Source organism: Brachycentrus maculatus, unplaced genomic scaffold (assembly GCF_059751285.1).
Source record: "Brachycentrus maculatus isolate JH-2025_06_01 unplaced genomic scaffold, ASM5975128v1 h1tg000065l, whole genome shotgun sequence".
In the NCBI taxonomy this organism is placed as follows: Eukaryota; Metazoa; Arthropoda; class Insecta; order Trichoptera; family Brachycentridae; genus Brachycentrus; species Brachycentrus maculatus.
In genome coordinates, this window is record NW_028280819.1 from 1,723,312 (window position 1) to 1,751,275 (window position 27,964).

General features: G+C 32.9%; 3 protein-coding genes across 7 annotated transcripts; 2 read left to right on the forward strand and 1 right to left on the reverse strand.

Annotated features, from left to right (window-relative positions):
• Window positions 1-1,391: 1,391 nt before the first annotated feature.
• LOC148311419 (uncharacterized) lies at window positions 1,392-14,748 on the forward strand. Of its 5 annotated transcripts, XR_015837251.1 has the most exons (5): window positions 1,392-1,613; window positions 4,309-4,447; window positions 11,460-11,627; window positions 13,225-13,578; window positions 14,012-14,748. XR_015837251.1 is itself a non-coding variant. In XM_088256635.1 (3 exons), exons 2-3 carry the CDS (start codon window positions 4,319-4,321, stop codon window positions 11,541-11,543), a joined length of 213 nt encoding a protein of 70 aa, XP_088112761.1. In that variant the 5' UTR covers window positions 1,393-1,613; window positions 4,309-4,318; the 3' UTR covers window positions 11,544-11,715. The 5 variants fall into 5 exon arrangements, 3 of the variants coding, with proteins under 3 accessions (XP_088112761.1, XP_088112764.1, XP_088112763.1); XR_015837250.1 differs by lacking the exon at window positions 13,225-13,578; XM_088256635.1 differs by lacking the exons at window positions 13,225-13,578; window positions 14,012-14,748 and having other exon boundaries at window positions 1,393-1,613; window positions 11,460-11,715.
• Window positions 14,749-15,695: 947 nt separating this feature from the next.
• On the reverse strand, window positions 15,696-16,418 carry Pfdn6 (prefoldin 6). The gene has a single exon (XM_088256681.1). It carries the CDS (start codon window positions 16,276-16,278, stop codon window positions 15,898-15,900), a length of 381 nt encoding a protein of 126 aa, XP_088112807.1. The 5' UTR covers window positions 16,279-16,418; the 3' UTR covers window positions 15,696-15,897.
• A 198-nt stretch (window positions 16,419-16,616) lies between these two features.
• On the forward strand, window positions 16,617-25,886 carry Tes (testin LIM domain protein). The gene is made up of 6 exons (XM_088256680.1): window positions 16,617-16,776; window positions 16,860-16,999; window positions 18,747-18,899; window positions 22,100-22,179; window positions 22,792-22,956; window positions 23,342-25,886. Exons 2-6 carry the CDS (start codon window positions 16,870-16,872, stop codon window positions 24,995-24,997), a joined length of 2,184 nt encoding a protein of 727 aa, XP_088112806.1. The 5' UTR covers window positions 16,617-16,776; window positions 16,860-16,869; the 3' UTR covers window positions 24,998-25,886.
• Window positions 25,887-27,964: the final 2,078 nt, after the last annotated feature.

A 27,964-nucleotide genomic window follows, 5' to 3' on the forward strand; every position in this document is an offset into this window, starting at 1 on the left:
AGCCATTTCGATAACACAGTTGAGATTTACAGTGAACATTGTAACATGATATAGTTATTCGAGTTTCATACCAGAATACTACAAGTGTACATTCAAGCATTTCACTTTTTTGTCTGATCTGATACCGCGCCTAAAAAAACCCCTTTTCCCGTACATTTTTTTCAAATTAGATACCAGTACGAATAAAAAATAGCCGACCACTCTAAATACACGATTGAATTATTCAATTATTGGTGTATGTAGATACTAATAGGACGTTGATAAATCTTACTAGCTCCAAGGGAGAAAAATGGGAACCAGCGACGTATGTTAAGTAGTGCGCACGTTCCGAAACCGGTGCATTTGCAATCGTTTTTAGACGTAAGGCGCGTCCCAATGCACATACCTTCATCTATAATCGGCTGAAGGCGTAACATTACAACTACGATAGGTACTAGGGGCATTCAATAAATTTTGGGTGTGGGTATGAAGAAAAGACTCACAATTTATTTATTTTTATTTCTCGATGTCAATACACTTCGGCTGTCCAATTTAAAACACAGTAAGGGACATTTTTTTGTAGTACGTTTTTTTGCATTTTTGGACTAAGTAGAATCTACTTAGTCCAAAAATGCAAAAAAAAACATACTACAAAAAAATTGTCCCTTACTGTGTTTTGAGTTTGGACAGCCAACTTCCTGTAGCAATCAATTTATTAAATTCATCAAAAACTATATTTTTTTATATTGAAAGATTTGTAAACTTAGTGGTATGGTAATATAACACTCTCGTTATCATCCATTGTTCACGTGTAACACCACATATTTTTAAAGTGGTATTACAAAATTATTTTTTGAAACTGGTATTACACAAAGTGAACGACGAATGATAAGGAGAGTGTTATAATTTATTTTTGCTGTCAAGATGCTGATAAATCGCCGACTTTAGTGAGTCATCGTCGTCATTTTATTTCCCATGCAGGTCTTCGATTAGAGAACAAAAAACTAAAGCGGGAACAGAACAGACACTGAGTTTCGTTGTTACCGACATCATAAGAGCTATGTGAAGAAGAAGAAGAAGAAGAGTCGGGTTGTGGTGCCGTGGTTAGTGTCGCGGACTCTTGAGTCAGAGTTTCTGTGTTCGAATCCTCTCTACCACAATTCGATGCATATCTCTAATAATGAGTCGCTCAGGCTCACAAAATTAGTATGAAATTGAAGTAGTTTTGTAAATAATAAAAACGGAAAATTTATCTTTAAAAAAAAAGACATTTCCGTCAAGAAAAAATACAAATGTAACAAGACCAGATAGTTATCTGTTCATTCATAGCTGCGCTCCTTCATGTCACGGAGAATATATTGAACGCCCCTCGTACATGGTACATGCTGGAGGAGGAACGAGTAGTTTTGTGATGTGCGTAGTCGTAGTCGTAACATTATGTAAAGGAATATAAATATACAAAGCAAGTTAGTAGTTGCACTGAGGCCTAACGCAGGCCAGTTTGTTGTTTGTCCGCTTTCTTACTATATACTCGTCACCGGGCGTCTCTATTGTTTACAGTTACTCAGTTATTTTTAGTTTTAATTGCAAAGGATCGGTGACTTGTCGTATCATAAAAACGAGTGACACTCTAGGTATGTAGGCTGCAATTACAATTATAATAGTATCAATATGAATATTTAATACGGTCATATTACTTTATCAACATTATTTACTTTCTACCTACACTGTTTTGTTTTGTGAGCACGCTTGAATGAAAAGATATCTTATTCCGTGAGAAACCAAGTATAGCGAGTGTTTTTGCCTAGAATTTTCACTCATGAATTACATGAAATTATAGTAGCTTTAAACAAAAAGAGTAAATCCACTCACCAGTAGGCATAGGCTATGAAACTTATAAAGTTGAAGCCTGAGTAGGGACATGATAAACGGTGTTGCATAGCTAGATTTCAGAGTCACTTGGACGTTAGGTAATTTAAAAAAAAAAGAGGAACCAAGTGTTAGATTTGTTTTTATACTTTTAACACAATGATACCTAATTAAAGTATCTGCACAATAAATATGAAAACTTTGTTTTATGTATCATATCCGCAACTAAGCGTTGCTTAGACTACAAGTGCCGTGGTCATTGCTGCTAAAAAATCTTGCGTTGACGCTAATTTAAAAAAAATATATTTCGCATAATGCAATATGACAGATTTATATTTTAGTCCATAAGTTTTGTTGACCAGTTCAATGCTCTCGAAAAAGACTTAGGACAACGCAGGACCAATCACCTTGCCTTCATGTTAACAAACACTGTTTGTTAACATGAAGTGCCCAATGTACCATTGGGTGGACCCAATCTGGAGATAAGGGATAAAATAAAGAAATTAATGTTCTAGGAAAAACCGTATTATAATACGAGGCGTACTATAATAAATTATTAATAAAACAATTTTGCGAGTTATAAATATTAAGTGTGTATCGTGCGATTTAACCACAAAATAATTATTTAGGTTAACATATTAGAATGAATTATAATAAATCGGTACATTTAATACATTTTTCTTATTTTGTATACACATATACGAGCACATGAATATCAAAAATGTGTTTGTGTCGCGTAATTTTTTGTGTAATTATTATCGTGTCATTGGATATTTATTAAAATATATTTGATCTTTACTTGTTTAATGTTAATAAATTGATCACTTTAGAATGATCGATTATTTTGTAACCTAAATCACCACAATAAATATTCGATTGGAAAAAAATTACGCCAAAAATATGATAAATCTAGCATCCTGTTCCCCTGTTAAAACTTTTCGGAACAACCCTATAATGGATTAAAAACTATCAATTTAAATAATCAATGTATTATTTTTTCAATTTTCTTTCGTGAGACAGGTATTTACTAGGCACCTTCCAGTAGAAGGCACACCCAACTGTTTGCTAATAGCTCACCATTCATGTCATAGGTGTCGTAATTATTATTGTGTCATGCTTTCAAAGTGGCTTGGACTGTTCTCGGTATGCGAGTCGAATCCTTATCTGACGTTACCTAGTATTTCACGTCACTTTTCTGTCAAATATGTTTAAAAAAAGAATATTTAAAAAAATCTTTATCTAGTGGGAGGGAGGGGGATCAGACGCGAGCCGTTCGTAAACGACCGGATCACATACATTGATCGAATCGCAGGATTCCAATTCTGAGTGAATCTCGTTCACAAAAAAATAATTGGTAGAGTTGTAAAATACCACTTTTGTGAATTATCACATTAATCACGGGCGCTGTACAAAGAATTTAAATCTTGTTCTTTTTCTACGTATGCACGAGATACGCTTACTAAGTTTTCCGATATTTTACTCAATTTGGGGATGAGAAAAATTAGTCTTTAAAAAAAACAGATAGTATTTAATATTATACTACCCCAAATTTTCACCGACTTATTTTGTTATTATGCTGTAATATCCCTATTGGCAGAGGTGTGCATTCTATATAGGCAGAAAAGCAGTAAAATTTCTTCATGACCATAATCACATATATTTTTTCTTATACATGGTATTAATTCATAACAACATAATATTTTGGTAAATGATAATATGTACCTAATAGTTTATTTTAATCATAAAGGTTAACTCAATTTACCGTACGTAGAATTCAAATTGAATTGAGAACGTCTGAAAAAAATTCAAATTACAGTCCAAAAAAAATTCTTCCTATTCACGTTAGTTAGTTTGTTATTTATATACCTATTTAGCTTTTTGGGGATATTTTTAACTGTGATGAAAATATTTTTTAAATCAGCTGTTATCTCAATGTACTTAATATCTAGGTATTATTTCCATAATACCTAGATAGAACATCTAATGGTGAGTGGAATCGTATTTTTCAAACTGTCAAATATATTCGGAATATTACAAATGCGGAAAATGTAACGAAATTTGATCATTGATTGACGTCAGAGATTTAAATTATCGACTCCAAAAACTGAATTATGTAACGATTTCTTTTTTAAAAGTCGTCTCATACCTATATGTACTTGCTACAATAACAACAAAAAAAACATGCGTGTTCCCGAGAGAATTTTTTTGTACCCCATTGAAAACGCTTATCAAAAAATTATCGTTATCTTTTGTTTACTGACGAGAAATGAGTTATCTTTTCGTAAGCATTCTGTGTAAAATGCCACACTACCTTTCGTAAATTATATCTCGATGTATATCGACGACTGCTCCTAGCGGAAGGCATTACTACAAATTATTATTTGTAAGCTGCAGTTGAACTGTTTAAAATTGGCTGATTTTATTTGATAAGTAATTTTTAATAATTTATTAATTTTTCAGGTGAATCAAGATGGGCAACGTAGTGTACTCAATAATATGGTTGTTGTTGTTGATATTCGTCGCGTTTTGGGTGGCCGGAATTTGCGCTTTCCTTTACATAATTCTACACTGTTTTACTGTTTGCTTCGACTTTTTAACGGTGAGTTAATATGTATTTCTAATTTCAAATATTATTAAGGAGCATTTATCAAAAAAGGACGGATCTCCAGTGCGCGTATTCACAATTGCCTTTAAAATTTAACATGGCAATGAAAAAATCCACACAAAAAAGATGGTAGGCCCAGCCTCACCTCCATATTCTACCTTCATCCGGTCAAAATTATTATCCTATGGAAAAAATCCGGCGCTTCACACACGTGTTAAAAAACTGATAGCGAACGCAGTCGCTATCCGTTATGTTTAACGAGATTCCCTGTATCCGTACCATTCCGTAAAATATTTTATTAGTTTCTCCAGTGTATTTGTTTTTCTGTTGGTCGACATCACATTATGCTTGACTAGGCCTTTATTTGATTTCATTTTTAATTTTGTTAACTGTCAAAATTTAAGAGTAGGTACGTCGATCTTAACTGTAAAAAATACGTTTTTACCATAGTTATGATTTTGGGAATAGTTGTGACAATTTATCTACTTTGATTTATTTACCCTTTTCTATTCCATCAATATAAAATCATTTTTACATTGAACATTGACAGCTATCAAATAAAATGACCATACCAGTTCGGCTGTCCAAATTTAAAACACAGTAAGGGACATTTTTTTGTAGTAGTTTTTTTTTTGCATTTATGGACTAAGTAGACTCTATTTAGTCCAAAAATGCAAAAAAAACCTACTACAAAAAAATGTCCCTTACTGTGTTTTAAATTTGGACAGCCGAGTTGACTAGTTGACTATGGAATCACAGGTGGTGGATGCGTTTGATAGTATTTCCTTGAATTAAAAAATCAGCATTTTTTAACCCTAGATAACTTAACTATATTTGTAGATACATATGTAGTAACTAAACATTCGTCAGGCGGACTACGCAATTAAAAACGTGAAAATTATCAAAAATATTTATTAAAAATAGTAACTGATACATGACACTTAAGTTTGGTTTGTTAGGAATGAATGTAAGAGACATTTAACAATAAATCACTATTCCGTAAACAAAGCCTGGCGCGTGTGCAGGGAAGTAAGTGCACATGACTTTTTCGGAGAAGGGCGTCGTCGCGTGGACGAATGTTTAGTTATCTAGGGTTAAATCGGCCTACAGAACTCTGTTAAAGTGATATGAAGTTTTCTGCACCCTTTTCATACAGTAATAACATAATATATAATGAAAAAATAGCTAGAAATGTAACCATCTGTCCAATAAGTACTAAGATATTTGATTAGGTACGTACTTAACCTCCTATATTACATTGTAATAGGATAAACTAAGGAGTTGTTGGCACTTCTCCAGTAATGATTAACCTGTCCGGGAGTATGGCCGTACATGTGCGGCCATACCAAACTTTTCTCAAAGGAGTATAGACGTACATGTACGGCCGATACAAAATATAATTTATGACACGATTTACATCAAAACATGTTAAAAACATGATTTATCGATATCTCGATAATTTTGATATAAATCATGTTTACTGGTGTAAATATTTTTGTTTTTTCAAGAAAATATGTTGCTTATAGCATCGACCATGATATAAAATTATAAAAGTAAAAAAAAAATAGCAAAAACAAATTCACTCTTTAGATACAGTTTTGTCCGCAGAAACTCACACCCGGACAGGTTAATACATTACTGTATGAAACGAAGTTTCCGTTTGCACTGAGAAAATACCTACAACATTTTGAGTGTGTCCAAATACTTGTTCACAAAATCTAGATTATCTCCAATTACAGGAGTTATTTTCATATTATTTTTTGACATCTCATCAAAGATGAAGAAGAATATGGAAGTCTGGGCATTTACGGATATACTAATATAAGAGTTTCTGCTTAGTAAAAAAGCTTCTTTACATCTCACCAATAGATGTCTCTAGTGAAGTTCTAGTGATTCAAGAACAAGGTTTCTAAATTGGTTCATATATATAGAACTTCCAAGAATTTGAGTATTGTGGTTGTCAATAATGGGTAGAATTGGTGAATGTTACACGTGTGTAAAGTGATCACTTAAACCAGCCTATGACGGTCGTCAGCCCCGTAAATGCCCAGACTTCCATATTCTTCTTCATCTTTGATGAGATGTCAAAAAATAATATGAGAAAATACCTCGCGCACAAACACATTTTTAAGACTGATTTTATCATTTTTCACGAGTTTTTATTCCGACTACATATTACATTTTAGATTATAATTTAACGTATCATAATTTTTAACTAATCAGTGTTGCAACAGGTTATTTAACCTTATCTCCAACCAAATGAAATGATAAAATTCTTGTGTAGTAATTGTAATATTCCAAAATGTTAATCATTCTACTCGGTTGTCAATAACTGGATATTTCCTAGATATTTTATAATATTAACCTTTCAATTCGTATTTAAAATAAGTATTTAAATTTATGAGGCGAATGTTAGCGGGAAAAGAAGCAGAGGAAGACCGAGAAAAACATGGCACGATCAGGTATGCCAAATACTTGAAAATGGTCAGGTTAGGAGTCGTTACAATCGGCGGGTATGTATGAGGAGATGCATGAACGTGGAAGAGGCGAAGAATGTTTGCAAGGACAGAGTGGTGTGGCGCTCTATTCTCTCTGCCTACCCCTGCGGGGAAGCGGCGTGATGGTTAGTTAGTTAGTTTTTTAGTCAATTCGTATTTTCATACGTAAATTTGTTTTTATAACGGCATAAAATATGTTTATATCAGTAAGATATCTTACAAAAAGATATTTAATACTTTTACAGCTTTTTTTACAATTTTTACAATTTTTTATCATTTACAATTTTTTACCATTGGTTTATCCGCAGATAAATATTTTTTTAAAAAAAAGAAATATTTTAAGTTGTGCTAACCTTATGTGTTTATTCAGGTGTTTTAAAAAAATAATACTATTATTTTAATTTGAAATATGGAAATTTAAAAATAAAAAAATCGTTGTTTTTTTTACATTATTAGATTTTTTTATAACATGTAAATATATATTTGTTTACATTGTCTGACTAACTAATATAGTCCTCGTTCTAATTCAGACAAATATTTCGATTTCTAATACAAGTACATAAATAGGAAAATTCATTGAAATTACAAAGGAAAAATAAGAATAGTAAAAATATTTATGTTTAATAAATAATTAGAAAACATTTTTTGTCACCCATTAAGATTTATTCATTCCTCAGCATTCTTACCATCCAATTCCACAAAGAAATCAAACCAAAAACCTGCTTAGCTTAACAGTAACTTCGCCATTCCATGATTCAGGCATGTCCTTATAAAGTGATTTACTAATATGGCTGTACTGTCTTTGACTATTATATGTCCTTATATATCCGCCTCCGTGGTGTAATGGTCGGCGTGTCTAGCTACGGGTCCGATTCCCAGGGAAAAGAATTATTAGTGATTTTTGCACTGTAATATTTATTTAATACTACCCTGGACTGGTTCCTGAAGCGCAAGAGTGATCACCTTGCCTTCATGTAAGTAATGATCAAGAAAACACTGCGTCAATTCGATGCAGTGCCCTATGCACCATTTGGTGCGGATAAGGGTTATAAGTAAGGGAGTAAGTATTTGAGTATTAAAATGACACATATTTTTATAAAAGTAGGACTGACTGTCTTTGAGTATTAAAATGACCTTGACTTATAAAACACATATTTTTATAGAAGTAGGACTGAATATGAAGAGGTACCAAAATAATATTAGGCATTGGAAAATCTTTTTAAAACAGTTTTGGCATTACATCACAAAATAGTGTGGTGCCTTAGGATTTTTTTAAATAATGTGCTTGTCAATACAAAGATAAAATTAATCTGAATCATAAAATATTTAGGTCCAAATGAACTATCACTTATCATTATATCTATCTGTGTTGCCAGACTATTTCAAGGAATTTATTAAACTCTATAGATAACCCAACCAAACTAAAATTATTATAAACTATGAAATTCTTTTTCTAGATTGTAAGGGAAAATAATATTTCTTATATAGCAACAAAGAAGAACCTTTCACAAAGCTATCAATATAAATTTTATTGATCGATGTAAAAATTAACAAGTTAGGAAGATCAAATCTTTGTATTATGAATTATGATTAAAAAATTATTATTATAATACAATATTAATAATTTATATAAATAATGATATTCCATAAAGTCATTAAATAATGAAACCACGTATAAAAGAACTTTCGTACATACATATCTATCACACTGTCTACATATATTCGTATTTGCATAATGGAGGGGGGTAGATCTGAAATAGATCCCATCACTCAGCCATGTTTTATTTTGATTGCATGGCATTTATATATAATTCTATAAATAAGTATTGTAAAATGTGCCCTCGCCAAGGGGAAGCCAGTGAGTGTCTTTTATTATAAATTGTAATTATGTATATGGCAAAAAAATAATAATTTATATAAAATATACCTGTCTTTAGAGTAGTGACCATGCGTTAGGTTCTGTATTCAATCCATGATACAACAAAGTATATTTTATGTAATATTAAGAATTATTAAATCATTTCATTAATTGATTCAGCAGTCACTTTGTGGTAAAATCTATCCATGTTTAATTTTAGTTTTAGTGCATTTTAAGAAATAATGGTATTCACTAAGTAAACCCAAATTAAAAATAATATAAGCAATTACATATGGGAGTGAACATTTTAACTACACAGGTAACTTTAATTTCACTGCTAAAATAAAACTACAATCATTCAATTTATTTTGTGTTTAAAAACTACCTGACAATGCCGATTAACATCCTGTTTCAAAGCGCTGAAGTCATATGAAATTAAAAGCTAAAAGCAAAAAAAAATTACTTAACTTATTGAATTTTCATTGTGATTCCAGCCCTGTACTGGCCACCTGACTGAAACAAAAGACTTTCTCTTCTTACCTTTGTATATTTATCAAGTAATATAATACAGCATCAATTCACTGGAGTTCCCTACGGTCGTTGGTGGAGTACAAAGGAAAAGAAAGATAAATTAATTATATTAAATCACTTTTCACACTGCGGCATCGGTGACGAAAGAGAGAGAGTACCTTACTTTGCTGCGGTTTATAAGGACTTGGTGACGTCACAAACGCGCGGGGCGCTCACCACATGGTGCATGTTACAATGCACTAGAGTTCATTTATTGCAATTTCGTCTCAAATGCCTCTATTTTATAGGCTTCTCTGTTTGTAGGATTGTAAAGATGGGTAAGGTAGATATTAAATATACCTTACAAATACTCAATCGAATTGAAAAAGCATTCTTGAATTAGTTTTACAATAGAAGGGAATCGAACCCGCAACACCTGTTATATACCATAGTCAAGCTCTATCAAACTTCGTTTCAATTTTCTAAGTAGGTTTATAAAATGATTATTTTCCTATATCGGTATCTGAAGTATGTGCGCCAAAATAACACTATATCTAATTTTAGGTATAGATACTAGAAAAATATATAATAATATAGCACTAGTGAATGTGGTATACAATGGCATTTTCTTCTTGTTGTTATTCATGACCTTCAACCCAATTCAAGATAGTAAAGAATGATCAATGCATCATATTCATTTATGCAACTCACTTTAGAAGCATAGAATCCTTAGCCATAATAATTATGAATTATTCAACACTAAATGAATAACCAATCATATTCTTTTTGCAATAAAATGCTACAATATGTATTATATTTAGTATGCTAGTACAGTTAAGTGAAATACTTTGATATGTTGGTATCCAAAACTTGTCCAATTTCATATGAAAATGTATAGCGACACAGGTAAAATATCATATCGCACACACACACACACACACACACACACACACACACACACACACACACACACACACACACACACACACACACACACACACACACACACACACACACACACACACACACACACACACACACACATATATATATATATATATATATATAATGTTGTTTTGACAGCTATCTGCTTATTTCATTATTTTTTTAAAGTTATGTTTAATTACATTTCAGACTTATTTTTCCTATTTTCATACTAACCTTATCCGCACCTAATGATGCATAGAACACTGTATTGCATCAATACAGTGTTATCTTATTATAAAGGATATAAATTATGTTTAATGCCTGCTTGGCGGTTATAGTCTTCTTCTTCATGGGTCATAATCTGGCCAGTCTCCACCCGTCTATCTTCAGTTCGTTTCTTCAACTCGGCATACCCGCTACAGCGCATGTCGGAGATAATATAGCCCATGTAGTTTAAGCGGAGTTGTCCTCTGTAGTTTGTGCCTTCGCACATGCCCTCCACAGTCGTAAGAAGCAGACCTGGGTGTCTATCATGGCCTATCCATTTGGCGTTCTACTTTATTTAGTAATCATCTATACCCCCTAGCTCTACTTAATACTTCGTTGTTCCCTACATATTCCCGACCAATGAACCCCAATACGCGCCTGTAGCACCACATCTCAAATGTCTCACCGCTCCTTTTCTACTTGCCCGATAGTCCATGTTCCACTTTCATATAACAGTATGCTCCACACCAGAGTTTAAATAAAGTTTTTTATTGTTTTTAAACTTAAACTGCGGTTATTGAATTAAAATTAAAATAAGAGCATCAAAAAGGACATAAAATATTGTTGCAAAATCAAGCTTAATTAGATTTTACTACTTCAACTGTGTAGTATATATTGTAGTCATACAGGAGAAAGTAACCAAGTGCATTGTTTTACAAAAACGTGATCATTGACTATTTGATATCTTACTAGCTTAATATTGCCCTTAAAAAAATTCCCAAAGGATTTTAAACTTCGAAGTATAATATATTGACTTGTTAAAATTGACTAACTGCATTGGTGTTTATTTTCTTACCAAGCATAAGTGACTTAAATGGCCCTCCTGAAAATTTTACGTTTTGGTAGTTGGTCACTTTCTCCTGTACGAACACGATATGTTTTTTTTTTTCATTTGATGAAAAAACAGCCAAACAGTTGATAATTTTTTTCAAATTATTTGTTCCAGCCGCTGACTGATGTGTTACTTCAAGGAATACAGATGCCTTATTTCTGTGCCAGAGGAATGATGGAAGGAAAAGCTCTATTCTAGACTACATCACCATTGTCTTATCAATAACCACTATCTTGTAAAATGATGTCATTGCTATGAATTCTCGGATTGTATGATAATAAGGTTTGAATGCTGTCACTTACAATAATATTCTTTAATTTAAGATTCTAATTTATTTTTGTAATGACTATTATTAAAGTTCTTTAATAAGCATATTTGTTTTATTTATATGTATACGTATTTAAAAAAAATATACAATGACAGAATTTAAAACAAAGATATAAGAAAAGAATGTAAGGCTGAACAAGGAATAATTGAAAAGATTAGGAAGAGTGCTTTAAGGTGGTATAGACATGTGGAGCAAATGGATGGCGATAGAATGACTAAGAAAATATATGTGGCGAATGTAAGCGGGAAAACAAAACGAGGACGGCCGACAAAGACTTGGCACGATCTGATCAATCCGAACCTAAAATCTGGTGGTGTCAAAAGTCTGCGTAATCGGAGGGCATGTATGATCTAGATAGATACTAGATGTATGGATGTGATGGAGGTGAGGAGTGTATGTCAGGACAAAAGAGTGGAGTTCCATCCTTTCTGACTACCTTTGCGGGGAAACGGCACAATGGCAGTAGTAGTGGTAATAGTAGTTTAAAAAAATGATAAAAAATATTAATGGCAAACTTGTTTCTCTTTTTGTAAAAATTAAGTCTAAGGATATTTATTTGATATAAATTTTTACATTGAACCTTTATTTTCACCTTCAAGGGTTAGTAAACATAGTATATCACTGGACCTATTTTATAACTCACAAATTTACTAAGGAACTGCCTTTCATTAAAACCACGAATGCATACCCAGCTATGACATGTGACAAAATTTATATAAAATGCAGCACCTTTTTATAATATGTTTTTTTTTTAAACATCATATCGATAAAATAGATTGACTGCTACGTCATAAAATGCAATTTTCTGGCGAAGGATTAAGACCAAGGGTGGCCAACCCGCGGCCTGCAGGCCGCATGCGGCCCGCCGGGTGTCTACTTGCGGCCCGCGGAGCATTTCACATATTTTTTCTTTAAGTGTAAATAAAACCACCAAAAGAACATTCCACCGCGCGTAGTTCATATCATATCTTATATATAAAAGTATTTCACTATCGTGACAGTTTCAAGACCCATATAATGGCGTCAAGTAGTAAAGACGTTTGACCAAAGAAGAGAAGAGTAACAGAAGAACTGAGAAGTTTTCTGATTATTTTTTTTATTGCCTTACTCTAATTTAATAAATTTGTTGTATTCTCATTTTTGTTGTATCTTCAAAAAAAAAAAAAATAATAATATATATACATATATTGAGTTGTCTAACGTGTGATTTCTTTAGTTCAAACTAAATGCAGTTTAATAAAATACATCAAAAATATTAAAACCATAAATAAGAGACATGATAGTAAACATATAGTAGAAGCAGGGAGATGCTGTGGCTAAGTTGGGTAGACAATCAAATGGTAAATTGGCATCGTGGGTTGAATTTCCAAAATCAATTGCAAAAAACCTCCGATAAGATTTAGTTTTGATTGACATGGGTGTTTGTGATGTATTTCACATAACGTCATATTTCAAAAAACTTTATTTTTCAGGAGATCGTTTTTAAAGTTTAAGAATGTAATAAAATGTATTAAAAATAAATATCAAGTACCTTATTGAACTTTTTTCTAGGGATAGAAAGATTGATAAAGACATAGAAAAGAGAGTGAATGCTGGTTTTAGCAAATAAAAATCTATCAGCGAAAGCTAAACTGGCAGTACACAACGGAGTCCTGGTTCCAACCCTTATGTATGGAAGCGAAGCATGGAGTTGGCAAAAGAAGGATGAAAGTAGACTGAATGTAGTCGAAATGCGATCCCTCAGACGAATGTGTGGCAAAACGATGTTTGATAGATGTTCGAATGATGAAATAAGGGGTATGCACTTATTACATCATTAGAACGCTAGGTGTTGCATAATAAAGAAAGCACTAGCTTGTGTAACTCGCTACCCTTGGATGAACTGTTTGCAAATTTATATTATGTGTGAGTTTTTGATATCATTTTTCTAAGGTAGGTAAAAATAAATCATCTTAAAAATAGAATGGTAATTTGTTTCTAATATAACAATCATTTAAAATCAGTTCTGTTTATAGTAAACAGAAAGGGCTAGAACGAAAATAATGTGTTGTGTTTTGGGCTTGTTGATGTGTGTGGTTTGGTTATTAATATTTATTTTAATTTCTTTTCCGATTGCAATTGTTTCGGCGTTTCTATACATCATTTTATATACTGTTCTAGGTTGTTGTAATTGCTTAGAGGTATGTCGTTTATATATATATACATATATATATATATATATATATATATATATATATATATATATATATATATATATAAATGTATATGTATATAGTATCAACCATTTACAACAGGGTTGTCATACGATAGTACTTCTACAAATGGTTTTTTTTTTCAGCCAATTACAAATCTCTTGCTGAAAGGAATCCAGTTTCCACACTATTGTTTAATGAGAATGCAATGTTGCGGATGTGGACTGTAAATAAAGAAGCTTTTATATATTTAAATATACTACCCGTGTCTTTTCATATGTCCAAAACTATGCTGTTAAGCACTCTAGGGACGGTTGGTAAAATTGACAATATTTATTTCATTTAAAATTCTCTTACAACACTTTGAGTGTGTCAAAATACTTGTTCACAAATCTGGATTATCTCCAATTAGGAGTTATTTTTTGACATCTCAACATAAATGAAGAAGAATATCGAGGTCTGGGCATTTACAGGGCTTACAACCATCATAGGCTGGTTTAAGTGATCATTTTACACACGTGTAACATTCGCCAATTCTACCCATGATTGACAACCACACTATTCACGTTCTTGGAGCTTCTAGATATATTATAACATTATAAGTGTGTACAAATACTTGTCCACAAATCTGGATTATGTTACACATGTGTAAAGCGATCACTTAAAACTGCTTATGACGGTTGTAAGCCCTGTATATGCCCAGACTTTCATATTCTTCTGCATCTATATTGAGATGTCAAAAAATAATTTAAAATTCTCTGAAAAGTCACAAATGAATTCAATGAATTTTTTTATTGTCATTTTATTGACCGTTTCTTAGATACAATTCATTCAAGGAATGTTACTCTACATATATGAATTACAAATAAAATATTTAAAATTCTTTTCTTGTTTTATATATAAAAATAAAACCCTTATCCGCACCCCAATGGTGCATAGGGCACTGCTTTATATAAACGCAGTGTTATCTTGATCGTCTACACATGAAGGAAAGGTGATCAGCCCCCCGCTTCAGGACCAGTCCAGGGTAATATTGAATAAATATTACAGTGAAAAAATTCACTTATATTTATTTGACCCCCCTGGGAATCGAACCCGGGGCCTCCAGAACGGTAGCCGAGCATGCTGACCATTACACTACGGAGGCGAACAAAATGTTTTAATAAAAATAATATACCTTGGTAATTTTGTAATCAAACCATATTACATTAACCCTTCCCTTACGATGCTAAAAACTTCCGCGCGCTCCGGTAATATGTATTTTGTACACCATATGAAAATGTGATTTAAAAACAGGAAAAATGTGAATATTCCGAAATGTTGCTTTTATTGACCATAGTTGAAGTTGACATGTATCGATTTTGTAATGTGTACTCTGATAAGTAACTAAAAAATTAAAAAAATACATCGTAAGTATCCGCCATAGATAGTGCAGCGATACAACCATCGCGGACGGCGTCTTGTGGGCAACATTATGAAGCCGCGTGTGCGTGTACGTAAAGTGCGGCACGCACGCATACTCTGAGAAACGTCTGTGTATTAGTGATTCTATCCCCGATTAATCTTACAATTTATTTATTTCCGTCGCTGCAAATGAATAACTTTATATTATGATACTTTTATGTAACACATGATAGTATTACGGAGGAATACAAAAAATTCTGAGCCCATATCTATTATATTTTACACTGATATTCTCATTTTTAATCTCGAGTTGTAGTAAATACATACCGGGAGGGGAAGGATAATAATGAATTACAATCACCTACCAAAGACATTATTTGTAAGGAAAATGTTGATTGCAAACGGATATGAAATGATGTAGACATGTGATTCAAAAAGTGTTATAATTTATTTGTTCATAACTTAAATTATGATTAAAAGTAGGTGTTAGAAATGTGGACAATATAAAAATGTTAAAAATAATAAAGAAAAACAATTTGACATAATACTTTTGATGTACAGGAAATAATGATATTTGAGGGACAGAGAAGAGATTTCCCGGTTGTAGACTGAGATGCATTAAAATAAATTAAGCTTTCACTGCAGCTTTTAGCTGTGCCTGCTGATATTCTTGCTGTAGTTTGGACAGTATTTTAGTGTGGCTTTCTTGCTTTTTGTCCAAGTTGGAAATTAATTCGTCGACCCTCTTCAATTCCTTAGATATGTATTCCATTCTTTTGTTGACATTCTGACGTGCTTCTTCTAGGTCTTGTTTAATCAGAACGGGACCAATAAGTTTGTAAACTTGGGCATCCTTCTTTATAAGCTCGAGTTCATCCTTCACCGCTTTATTTTCATTGAGCTGGCCGTCTAATAGTTTTCTTTGGTTAATCGCTTTATTGAAATCTTTTTGAACACCTTTGAATGCATCTAGCTCTTTTTGGAGTTTCTTCTGTATTTCTTCGGCCATTTCTTAGTTTCGGTAGAGGAAATACACAAACAATCACTTTAAAATAAGTAAAACTCAACAACGTGCTCAGATGTTCTAAAAATTACAGCGGTTTTCTTATTTTTTGGTTAACCAAGTCGCCCACAACTGTCAGAAATCGTGATGCATATTTATAGCGATTAGTGAAATATAAATGTATCCTGTCATGCAATTCTTTCGTTTCTAATTTAGTAGGTAAGTACGTAAATGGACATTTTTCTCTAATATTGGTTGCAATGAGAGATTATTTGGATGGTGCTATTGCACGCTTGACATAATGTCAAAAATGTTTGACGTTTTTTGTTATCTCTGAATGAGTCATGAATGAATATTTCGTGGAATGGCGGGGTGTATCTGCGCAAGTCCGACGTTTTATTAACGAATCTTATTCAAAAATCAAAAGTTGGCACCTGCGTTTTATAACTAAGAAACATCAATAACCTTTGTGCGTTGTTTAATTTATAAATCTTCTATATAAGGGTACTAATATTTGAATTCATTAACCGGTTTATTATCATAATCGTTATTAGTCAGACTGATGTTTTTTTGTTTAAATTTATTAGTCACTACAAGATGTCTGGATCGTGCATCGAGACGGCGGAGGCTCCCGCTTGGCTCTCAAAACTCGAAAGACGGAGAGAAAAATTAAGTAAAGGGAAACTTGGACATGATAGCGGAGCCGGTGCAGCCTGCAATTCGTGTGGTAAACTTTTTTCAAATAATATTTGATGTATTAAAAATAATATTGTATTAATTAATACGAAGAGCAGGTAAAGAGAATCAGAGTACTCTGTTAATGTTATGTTTTCCACCAAATAGAGTAGTTACTACATATATAAAATACGATCAAATTTTAGGCCTAGATTTATTTTTTAAATATTTATTTTTATAGATTAAAATAAACACTACTTATGTAGTTTTTTTCCACATGAATTTTATTTGACTAGCAACTGGGTTTCGTCGTAACCGACATCATCAGACTGGTGTGAGGCTAGACAAAATTCTGTTATGTACACAACAAGGCAGGGGTTGAAAACCATGATTTCAAATAATTTATTTTTATATAATCTATCGTTTTGCAGAGACCCACCAAGCCACCTGATGTGATTTGTTGTGAAGTTATTTTGTTTTTTATATTTAATAAAATAAATATTACAAATATTATCATAGTATATGATATCAGCACCATGATTTATGTCGATTTAAAAAGAAAATCAATACATTTCTTGAATACCAATACCAAAATCTTTGTTAAGTTCTTAACTCATAATTATCAAATCCCTTCGCCAGCGGTCCGCAGGCGTATGTAAACACTCATCCAAAATATGTTGAGACTTCATTTTGGTAGCGTTGTAGCGGCACTCAAATTTTACGGCAAACCATGAATGATGCCACTATGGCGGCACTCCAGTGTTAAGGGTTAATAACCACAAACTTATTATCAATTACTTACAAAAAATACTACCTCAAGGATGCAAAAATAGCTTTTATTTGGTGCCCATTCTAATTTGGGCTCCATTTTGGCAAAGGTAGAAATGTCAAGAGCGTTTTTTTTTTTTTTGTTTTTGTAATAGCACATATTGCGCTCTGCTCTGAAATTTTAATTATTTTCCCGGTAATTTTCCTACTGACTATACTCTGCCAGTCTGCCGTCCGACCATCAGTATACTAATCGCAAGCAACTACTAACCCAATTCCCATCTGTACAATGTTTTTTTTTTGGCGTCTCTTGCGCTCTACCAACAGTATGTAAAAGACGCTTTTAACCCTTACGGGTCCAATGTCGAATCTCATTCGACAGCGATTTTTTGCTCTTAGGTCCCATGTCGGATGTTATTCAACATTTTTTTCATCATCAGTATTAAATAATTAAATATTTAAATTCCAAGCTTACATTTTTGTCACTCGGATCTATTACAACAGAATGTGGAGCAGAGGACAAAATATTTTTTTCCAATTGGAATGTAACTGTCTATCATGATTTTTTTTAATTTTGGAGGACCGGAAAGGGTTAAGTGTTTCCCGCAAGCAATGTATTAACACATTTCTGATGGGATTCGATACATATTCAGTTATCTTGATTGTTCACACACAAAGGAAAGGTGATCAGCCCTCCGCTTCAGGTACCAGTCCAGGTGGGGTCAAATAAATATTGGAATGGAAAAAACACTTATATTTATTTGACCCCCCCCGGGAATCAAACCCGGGACCTCCAGAACAGTTGCTGAACGTGCTGACCATTACACTACGAAGGTGGACAATTATATACATAAGTAACCGCAAACCCAATGCCGATTTGTACAATGTTTTTTGGCGTCCCTCGCTCTCTACCCAAGTAATCAAATAGAATGCTTATAAGCAACTACTCCCGCTCTCTACCAACAGTATGTAAAAAACACTTTCAAGTGTTTCCCCCAAACCATGTGTTAATTCAATATTCCGGATGGCAGGTTCCAAGTGCCCCGGACTCGATCTCCACTTTTGGCGCAAAGTGTGCCGAGCGTGCCACTGCCACAAGGATGTGCACGATGTCCAGGATGACGACATGGCGGGATGGGCGCAGTTCCAACTCCTAGGAACGACCAGGCCCAAGAAGGCCGATCGTGAGTGTCTTTTTTATTTCACAAATTTTAATGGAAGAAATCACGTATGAAAAAAATGTTGTAAATCCTCGCTTTCTCCTGCAAAAATAATACAAAGTAATAAAAATATTAAGCTAATTTAAAAAAAAAAATATTGTAATACAAAATGTTGAGGCTTATGTATGTAGACCTAAACTATGTAATAACAACCACACTTCTCAAATTTCAAATATTATATACATATATGCTTTATTTAGACACTTCAAATCATAAGGATCTTTGCTAAAAAACTAAACTCATCAAATCAAATCATAGATGCTGCCGATAAAAAGCATGTGAAAAAAGGTGTCAATTGAAGCAGAAATATAATTTCCAATTTATTCATACGACAAACCCAGAATTTGTGAACAAGGATTTGGACACATTCAAAATATTGTGGAAAAAACCTTGTTAGAAATTAATGTTTGCTATATAAACCATCAGCAAATATTTTGAAGGACCACTGTAAATAAATAGGTTGTTGCCTCTTAATCCAGTTTAAAAAAAAAATAGTTTGGTTTTTATTTAAAGTCGGGTTGTGGTCCCGTGGTTAGCGTCGCGGACTCTTACGTCAGAGTTTCTAGGTTTGATTCCACTCTACCACATTTTGATACCTATTTCTAATAATGAGGCGTTTAGGCTCACAGAAATAGTATGAAATTGAAATATTTGTGTAAATACTAAAAAAAACACAATTTTTTTTTTTTTTTTTTTTTAATTTAAAAAAAGTTCTGAATAATTATTATACTCTGTAATAAAAAAAATTGACAGCTAAAAGTAAAAATTATGAAGTTTAGGATTGCGATTATCTACAAAACAATAATTAATCCATATATTTTTTTGAAAGGCCTATAGATAGCCTTATCTGCGAATTATAAACAAGATAATAATAAATAAAAAAATCTTGATAATGATTATGGGGAATACCGCAAATAATTTCAATATAATGCTCTCTATTTCACAAACCAATATAGTATTTTAGATTTTTTATAAGGTTTTTAATAATTGATGGAATAATTTTTCTCATTTATTTGATTAAAATTAAATACTTGAATATACCCTTTATCGAGTTTCATTTTTATTTACGACTAGTTTCGAAAACGACAGATGTTTTCATCTTCTGGTACAAATTAAAACTAAATAATATAATTTTTCTCATATTATATATTTTTTTCAAATAAACTTCTTAAAATAGAACTATAAAAAAGAACGATAGTAAAGATAGATGATGAAGGATTTAGGAAAAATTAATTGATTCGGCAGTCACTTTGTGGTAAAATCTATCCATTTTGAATTAATGTTTTACATAGTAAATACCACTTTTTCTTAAAATCTACTGTGACTCGTGTTTTGATGCATTCCGCATAATTTTTAAACACGGTGTTTGAAAATGATGCGGAATGCATCGAACCACGCGTCACAGTAGATTTTGAGAAATAGTGGTATTTACTAAGTAAAACATTAATTAAAAAAGATTAAGGAAACACTTGTTTTTATACCACTTGAGTTTATTTATTTTTGACTACTAGTTTCGGAAGCTAAGCTTCCATCTTCAGGTCTGAATAATAATGTTATTATTCAGACCCGAAGATGGAAGCTTAGCTTCCGAAACTAGTAGTCATAAATAAATAAACTTAAGTGTTATAAAAACAAGTATTTCTTTAATCATTTAATATGACATACGTCAAATTGTCACCCTATGTATATGAAGACGTCATACGGCACATTTAGTATTTCGAGGTCAATATCACAGGGATTTGCAGAATACATCGAGAATATGTTGGTTGATATATAACATTCGATACAAAATATGTTTCTAAAAATATTTTATAGAATATTACTACAAAAAATTATCTGGCAACATCTTATGTTGAGAACCCCTGACTTGCAAAGATATAAAAAGGGTCATAAATGGGTCTATTTAAAAAAAATATATATTTTATTGTTTTTGAGAAATCTTATGAGAATAAATCCGAGGATTTTTTACTTATTTGTTCTAATAATAACCCAAAGGTAGGGCGTTTAATATTTATTTTGACCCCTCCCCCCGGGAATCGAACCGGCACGGTAGCTAAACGTGCTAACCACTGCACTACAGATATTCATATTAAATTCAGTGTTTGTGTGCCGTAAGCAAATTTTTAGTATCATTTAGTTTTTTATTAAAAACATTTACTGAAGTAGATAGGTGTTCTGCAAATAGTATTATCAATCATATTTAAAAATAAATATTCCCACTATCTTTGAACGTACGCAATATTTTTATTAAAATTGCATTTTGCAAAAATTTACAATTTATGATAACATTGCTTTTTATACTCGTTAAAAATAACAAAAATTTAATATACAATATGCAAAAGTTTTATCGTTGTATTTAATTGATATTTCAGCATAGATGAAGAAATCTTTTTAAATGATACTATGGGATTTACTTTATCATATTTTTGTCCGCCTCCGTAGTGTAATGGTCAGCACGCTCGGCTACCGTTCTGGAGGTCCCGGGTTCGATTCCCAAGGGGGGTAAAATAAATATAAGTGATTTATTCACTGTAATATTTATTCAATACTACCATGGACTGGTACCTGAAGCGGAGGCCTGATCACCTTTCCTTCATGTGTAAACGATCAAGATAACACTGCGTTTATATGACACAGTGCCCTATGCATCATTGGGGTGCGGATAAGGGTTTTATTATTATATATTATTATTTGCTGGTTTGTTAACATGTTATGCCCTTGTTAATATAAATAAAGTAGAAAATAAAAATTCTCACTTTTCTTCTTCATGAGCCCTCTGACCTCCACTGCTGGATATAGGACTCTTCCCCTTCTTTCCATTTCCTCCTGTCGGTTGCAGCTTGTAGCCAGTTTTTACCCCCCACAGCAACTATGTCGGCGGACCATCTCTTTTGGGGTCTTCCGACAACTCTTTTGTTCTCCCAGGGTCTCCATTGTAAAATTCTTGGGGTCCATCTTGTGGGGTCCTGTCTTGCAATATGTCCTGGCCATTGCCATTTGAGTTTTGCCACGCGATCCATGATATCTTTTACTTTGGTTCTTTTCCTGGTATCACTAGGAAAATATATTCACTAGGATTATTAAATTAATAGCAGGAAATGTTGAAAACAGTTGATGTTTTTTTGTAACTGTTTTTATTTAGAAAATAACGCTTTGTTTTACAGATACCGTGATGAAAATTCAAGGTATATCAGATGAGCCAGTCAAACTCGATTGGGTACCGCCGAATACATCTCCAGATATAGTAAGGATGCTTTCTCTTGATTACTTGAAATATCAAAACATTGGCTTTCTGAATAAATCCAATTTCTAGTAAAGTCAGTCCTGTCTCGAGTTCTATTTCAAGAGCTTGTTTGCAAGTCCAACAACGTTATTGTAATGGGCTAAGCTTCACCACCACTGTTATTTCACCTAATACATGCCCTCATGTAGTGCTAGAATTGATTGATACACTCACTTCTTAAAGAAGACAGTTTTTGAGTATAAATAAACAAAACACCTTATGTAATTACTGTTCACATTACTTAAGTATGTATAGGGCCTGTGCCCTGCTAAATTCTAAAGAATCAAATTAACCTTGCACTTTGAAATTCAATACAACTTTGAAACACTGATTCAAATAATTAAACATAAATATATCTTTAAAAGTTTGCAAGTTAAATATTTTCATAAAAAAGTCATAGCTGTAAAATAAAATTAAAATAGTACAGATAATATATACGAGTCAGTCCTTTGCTTAGTATCGACCCTGAGGCAGTGGCTCTAAGATCGACTATTGTATTGAAAATCTGCGCTTATCGTAAGAACATAAATAAATCTTTAAAAAACTAATGATAATAACAATGCATCGTTACAGGTGTCAGACTACATGACTAGTTTGGGTGAAAGTCTGGCCCCTGTGGCAGGTTCGGACGGTGCAGCTCGGAGAAGAGAACAACTTCGAAGACAGATACCTCCGCATGACATCAGCAGCGACCTCTGTTGTCACAAGCTCACGCAACAAGAAAAAGAGAGTCATCAGGTAATACAATATAACAACCCAATTTCATCAGACTCTTCCGTCTGAATCTTAGAATCAGGATGTTATAACTCTTTTATTTTATGTACATTTTTTTTTTAATTAAACACAGATTTTTTGAGTCTACTAAGGTACATTTTATTAAAAAAACACATAAAAATTAATATTGTGACAATTATTTCGCCTAGTTATGGCATTTTCAAACAAATGTCATAACTAGGTGAAACAATTGTCACAATATTAATTTTTCTGTGTTTTTTTTAATAAAATACAACTTAGTAGACTCAAAAAATCTGTGTTTGATTTAATAATTAGTATATAAATTAAAATGGAGTTCTACAAATTGAAGGCCAAATCAATAAATAAAAACTCTTTTATTTGTTTACAGGAATATATCTCTCGTATCAAAAATCAAGTTGTCGGGATGGGAAACATTGTCAGGATTGGTACCATTCAGAAAGGAAGCGCTCTGTCCATAAACACGGAAGGCAGTCAACCCGTCCCGGGAACCAAGTCATACAGCTTACCTCTTCGAGTGTCCAATCTCGGAAAGGGAATCAGGTTTTCCAACATCCCCAAGAACACGACGGATAAGCATCTGGTTCTCGATAACAGTGGCAATGTCATCACCAAATCGGCTCACATTGCTGACTACAAGACCAGTCCTATTATCAGTCGTGTTGTGAGAGACAAGCTGAACTTCATGCGGATTGAATCTGACAGAATAAAGAGCGCGGTAGAGCACGGACCTATTTACGATCGCCTGTTCATAGATTTAAAGCAACTCAATGTTTCCGTAGATAATGACGTTTATCTAAATCCGATCAAAAACTTCCGCACGGAGTATAATGCCAATCCTAAATTCAAAGATGAAACCACAGCTTTTGTTGAAGCTCAAGGGGCCAAGATTGTGACTCCGTGTTCGTTAAATAACAACGATAATAGTTTGAGGAGTCAGATGATGCCCAATAACTATTCTCAGAACGGTACAATCTTCGGACCGACTGGCGAAATCTGGAGCTGGTCAACTCACCCTGAAGATCCAAATAACTCTGTCGATCCATTGTATGCTAAAAATGCCAATCCGAACTATCTCGCATCTTCTCAGCAGAATCAAAATCTCGCCAACAGGATGCATGCCAGTTCATTGTCCTCAGTTGGTCGAGAAAATAGCCATTCCGATATTCCTCCTATTCCCAACTACGATACTTACCCGGGACAATTAAACAAAGGGCTGTTGCAAATGGATAGCATGCCGATATATGAAAACGTGGGAGATTTAGGAGAACATTTCGATCATCTGTCCCCTATGAAATCCACTAAAGGAGACCTTTATCCCGGTAACAGGAAGCCCGGCTATCTCCAGTCGTTCGCTTCGGAGGATTCGATAATTCCTGACCAGATGATAGAGCAGGTAGCCGATTTGAGAGTGAATCCGAACGATAACTCTGAAAATGTAATATCTTTGCCTTGTCAGCGCTGCTGTTTGCCGATTGCGCAGGGAGAAGTTGCTGTCAATGCGGAAAGGGCAGGCAAAAACGCCTCGTGGCACCCGCAATGCTTCAAGTGCAACAAGTGCAACCAACTTCTGGCGGACTTGGTGTACTTTTATTATCTCGGCGAGTTATACTGTGCCAGAGATCTAGCCGAGGCTCTGAAGATCCCGCGTTGCTCGGCTTGCGACGAGTTGATATTCTCAGGATCTTACACCGCGGCGGAAGGACAATTCTTCCACGTCAATCATTTCTGCTGCTATCACTGCGACCAACCACTCGGAGGAAAACAGTACATTCCGGATAACAAGTCCGGCCAGCCGATGTGCTTGGACTGCGACTACAAGTTTCACGCTGAAAAATGTAACAAGTGCAAGAAAATTATCGGCCCTGAGCAACAGGGCGTTTCCTGGTCTTCGTTCCACTGGCACGGGACTTGCTTCAACTGCTCCTCCAATCTGTGCGGGAAAAGTCTACTGAGCGGAAAGTTTGTGATGAAAGGCGAACTACCGTTCTGTAGCGCAACTTGCCTTTCCACTAAAAAAGTCTGATTTTATAAAACGTAGTTTTTTTTTTTTAAAGAAAGCTTAAATGTGTCCATGCACATTTTTTTCTAGTTCTTGTGTATTAAATACAAATTAGTTAAGTGAAAAAAAATATGTATGTTAAATTTACAATTTTTAAGCTGTTTATGTATGCAATAATATGCAAAATACATACATACATATTTACATATAAATATTTACGCTAATTGTCTATTGTGAGTTGAACTTTATGGCCATATATTTTGTGTAAGAATTTTTTTTTACGTGTGCATTATGGTGGTTGTTGGTAATTATAGATAGGCTTTTTAAAATATTTTTTACATTGGATTTTTTTTAATGGGATGAGTGATATTAAAACTCCTTCTGGCCTTCATCAGCACCCAATAGTGCATGGGGCACTGAATCGAGTTGATGGAGTTTTAACTCTGTCATCAATTGCACAAAAGCAACGGGATCAGTTTTGTGCTTCCAGTGCCAATTCAGAGAATGTGAAAAATCACCTATATTTATTTGAGCCCCCTGGGAATCGAACTCGGGACCTTGGGAGCCAAAGAGACTAACCATAAGAATACAGAACCAGAAGAAACTGGAGAACGTATTTTTTAGAAAAAGGAAAAAAGAGCATTTTATAAGCAAATTAAAAATAGCCGGAATAAAAATTATTACCACAGAATTTATCTTCTTATTTTATAATGCAGAAGAAGCGACTTTTTAGTTTCATGTTTCAATAAAATTCTTTATTGTCAAGGAAATATACATTACATTTATTAAATATGAATTTATTTAAACCAAATTGTCCTTATACAGGGCGCTGCCATTAAAATTGTGATACATATATATAAACTTCAAAACTTGAATATTTACAGCAGATTAATATGGAAAAAAAATAATAAAATACAATATCTTATAAACATAATATTTTATGTCATTTGTCTAATAAATAATTTTGGAAGAAATGAAAATTGTTTTATTTTTACTTGTTTTCTGTTTTTTTAATTTTCTGATTGGTAATTGCTGATTTTACGAGTCATTGGGTGCTATTCTTTATGATGATATTTATACAGGTTTCTCACTTCAAATTGGAGGTTTTACAAACCAAATAGGATGCCTTACAAATCAAATTGGATGTTTCACAAAATTGGACGATATATTTTTAAAAATATTTAATATGGAATAAATATTAGAGTGAAAAAATCACTTATATTTATTTGACCCCCCTGGGAATCAAACCCGGGACCTCCAGAATGGTAGCCGAGTGTGCTGACCATTACACTACGGAGGCGGACAGACATATTTGTATTTACTAAGTAAAATTTTAATTAAAAAAGGAATTTTAGAGTTCACGTTTTTTACCAGTATACCCACGATATATAAGTAGTTTCGAAGATCTTGTCTGAAAACTTAGATAGTACATATCACGCGCACAGACTAAGACAGCGTGCCGAGCAGGTGTTGTCTCAGTAAAAAGTAAGCCTTTTTTGTTATTCCTTCCTGGCATATAAGTACTGCACTGCGGTTATTAAATTAAAGGATTCGGCAGGAGATAAAGTAAAAAGTACATTTGATCATAAAGCATATTTTATTTATAAATAACTGTTAAATATGGCATCGTCGACAGAAACTTGAAATATAATGCAAAAGAATTTTTTTCAACCTTTGACTAGAGATTATTGTAAACAATAAACAAAAAATGTAAAAAAAAAACACAAAAAAATATACCTGCCAAAGAGAATTTTTTACAATTCGATTTAATCGTGTCAACAAAAAAATTAGGAGATAAATAAATAATGAGTGTAGTTTTAGTAAAACAATATTACATATTTTATATTTACTGGCACAGGCAAATAGAGCATTATGTACAAATAAATGCGAGTTTATTTCATGGATAGAAATTAATGCGTTACATAATTTTGGATGAATTTACGATGAATCAAAGCCACCAAAAAATGCAAAGGTTAGTCTGACTTATTTATGTGATGTGCATTTTATTATTTATTATATTTCTTCATAAGAAACATTGTGTAATATTTGTCTTAACAGAACTTGGTAAAAACAAGATCGTACATATATTTGATTTTTCCCATAATTCTGTCAAATTTATAAAGATTATCCACCCAAATAATGGATGCAGCGGTGTGATCAAGCTTTGTGAAATATCATTCCACAAAAATACTATCAGCATCAGAACAGCTGTAAATATCTAAGTTTAGTCAGATATTAATGCCTTAGCACACAAACTTACTGATTGCAGGTAGTGTCTTCATACTTTTTATATGAATTTCTTAGTTATTATTTCACTAGAATCATGTATATGTATTTACTTATCAATACTTATTACTTGGATAATAAGTAATCTATTTAGTTATTACATAAGAAACGTGATAACTTTGTACTCTCCTGTAAAAATTATAATCAGTACATTGCCAAGTCATTGATATAAATATGTAGATTTGAAGGATAAGTGATTTTACAAAATTGATTGGAATTTAGGCATTTAATTAAGCGATTAAATATAAATATCGCCTGTGATACAAACAATTCCATTGATTTTATATTTACATACTTCTTCGTCACTTTGTCGATTGAAGACACTAATTTACCCATCAATTCACCATAATTATTGCTAAATACTTTATGTAACAAACCAAAGTATGGTAACGCTAGATCACAGAACATTTAGAAGTTCATAAGCAAAGATCTACCTTTCATAAATAAAACAAAAAAAAAGGAGAATATTTTAAATAAATGCGTGTGATGATAATGTAATGTTTATAAGCCGTGGCACTAAAATAATATATGCTTAAAATCTAGGGACTAACCAATAAATACAGCAAAAGTTAAATGCATTCAAATTTAAACTAAAATCTGGTGGATGTAAAATGAACACCATATCCATAATTATCGTAAAAGTATTGAATAGTTATTCGTCACTTGTTTTATACGAAAAAGAAACCGTAAGTAAGCGATATGATA

Coding starts and splice junctions, on each gene's coding strand:
- Tes (XM_088256680.1), top strand. CDS start 16,870: ATGTCTGGATCGTGCATCGAGACGGCGGAGGCTCCCGCTTGGCTCTCA. Junction 18,900..22,099: donor CAGGCCCAAGAAGGCCGATC/GTGAGTGTCTTT, acceptor TTTGTTTTACAG/ATACCGTGATGAAAATTCAA. Junction 22,180..22,791: donor CGAATACATCTCCAGATATA/GTAAGGATGCTT, acceptor GCATCGTTACAG/GTGTCAGACTACATGACTAG.
- LOC148311419 (XM_088256635.1), top strand. CDS start 4,319: ATGGGCAACGTAGTGTACTCAATAATATGGTTGTTGTTGTTGATATTC. Junction 4,448..11,459: donor TTTGCTTCGACTTTTTAACG/GTGAGTTAATAT, acceptor TATTTGTTCCAG/CCGCTGACTGATGTGTTACT.
- Pfdn6 (XM_088256681.1), bottom strand. CDS start 16,278: ATGGCCGAAGAAATACAGAAGAAACTCCAAAAAGAGCTAGATGCATTC.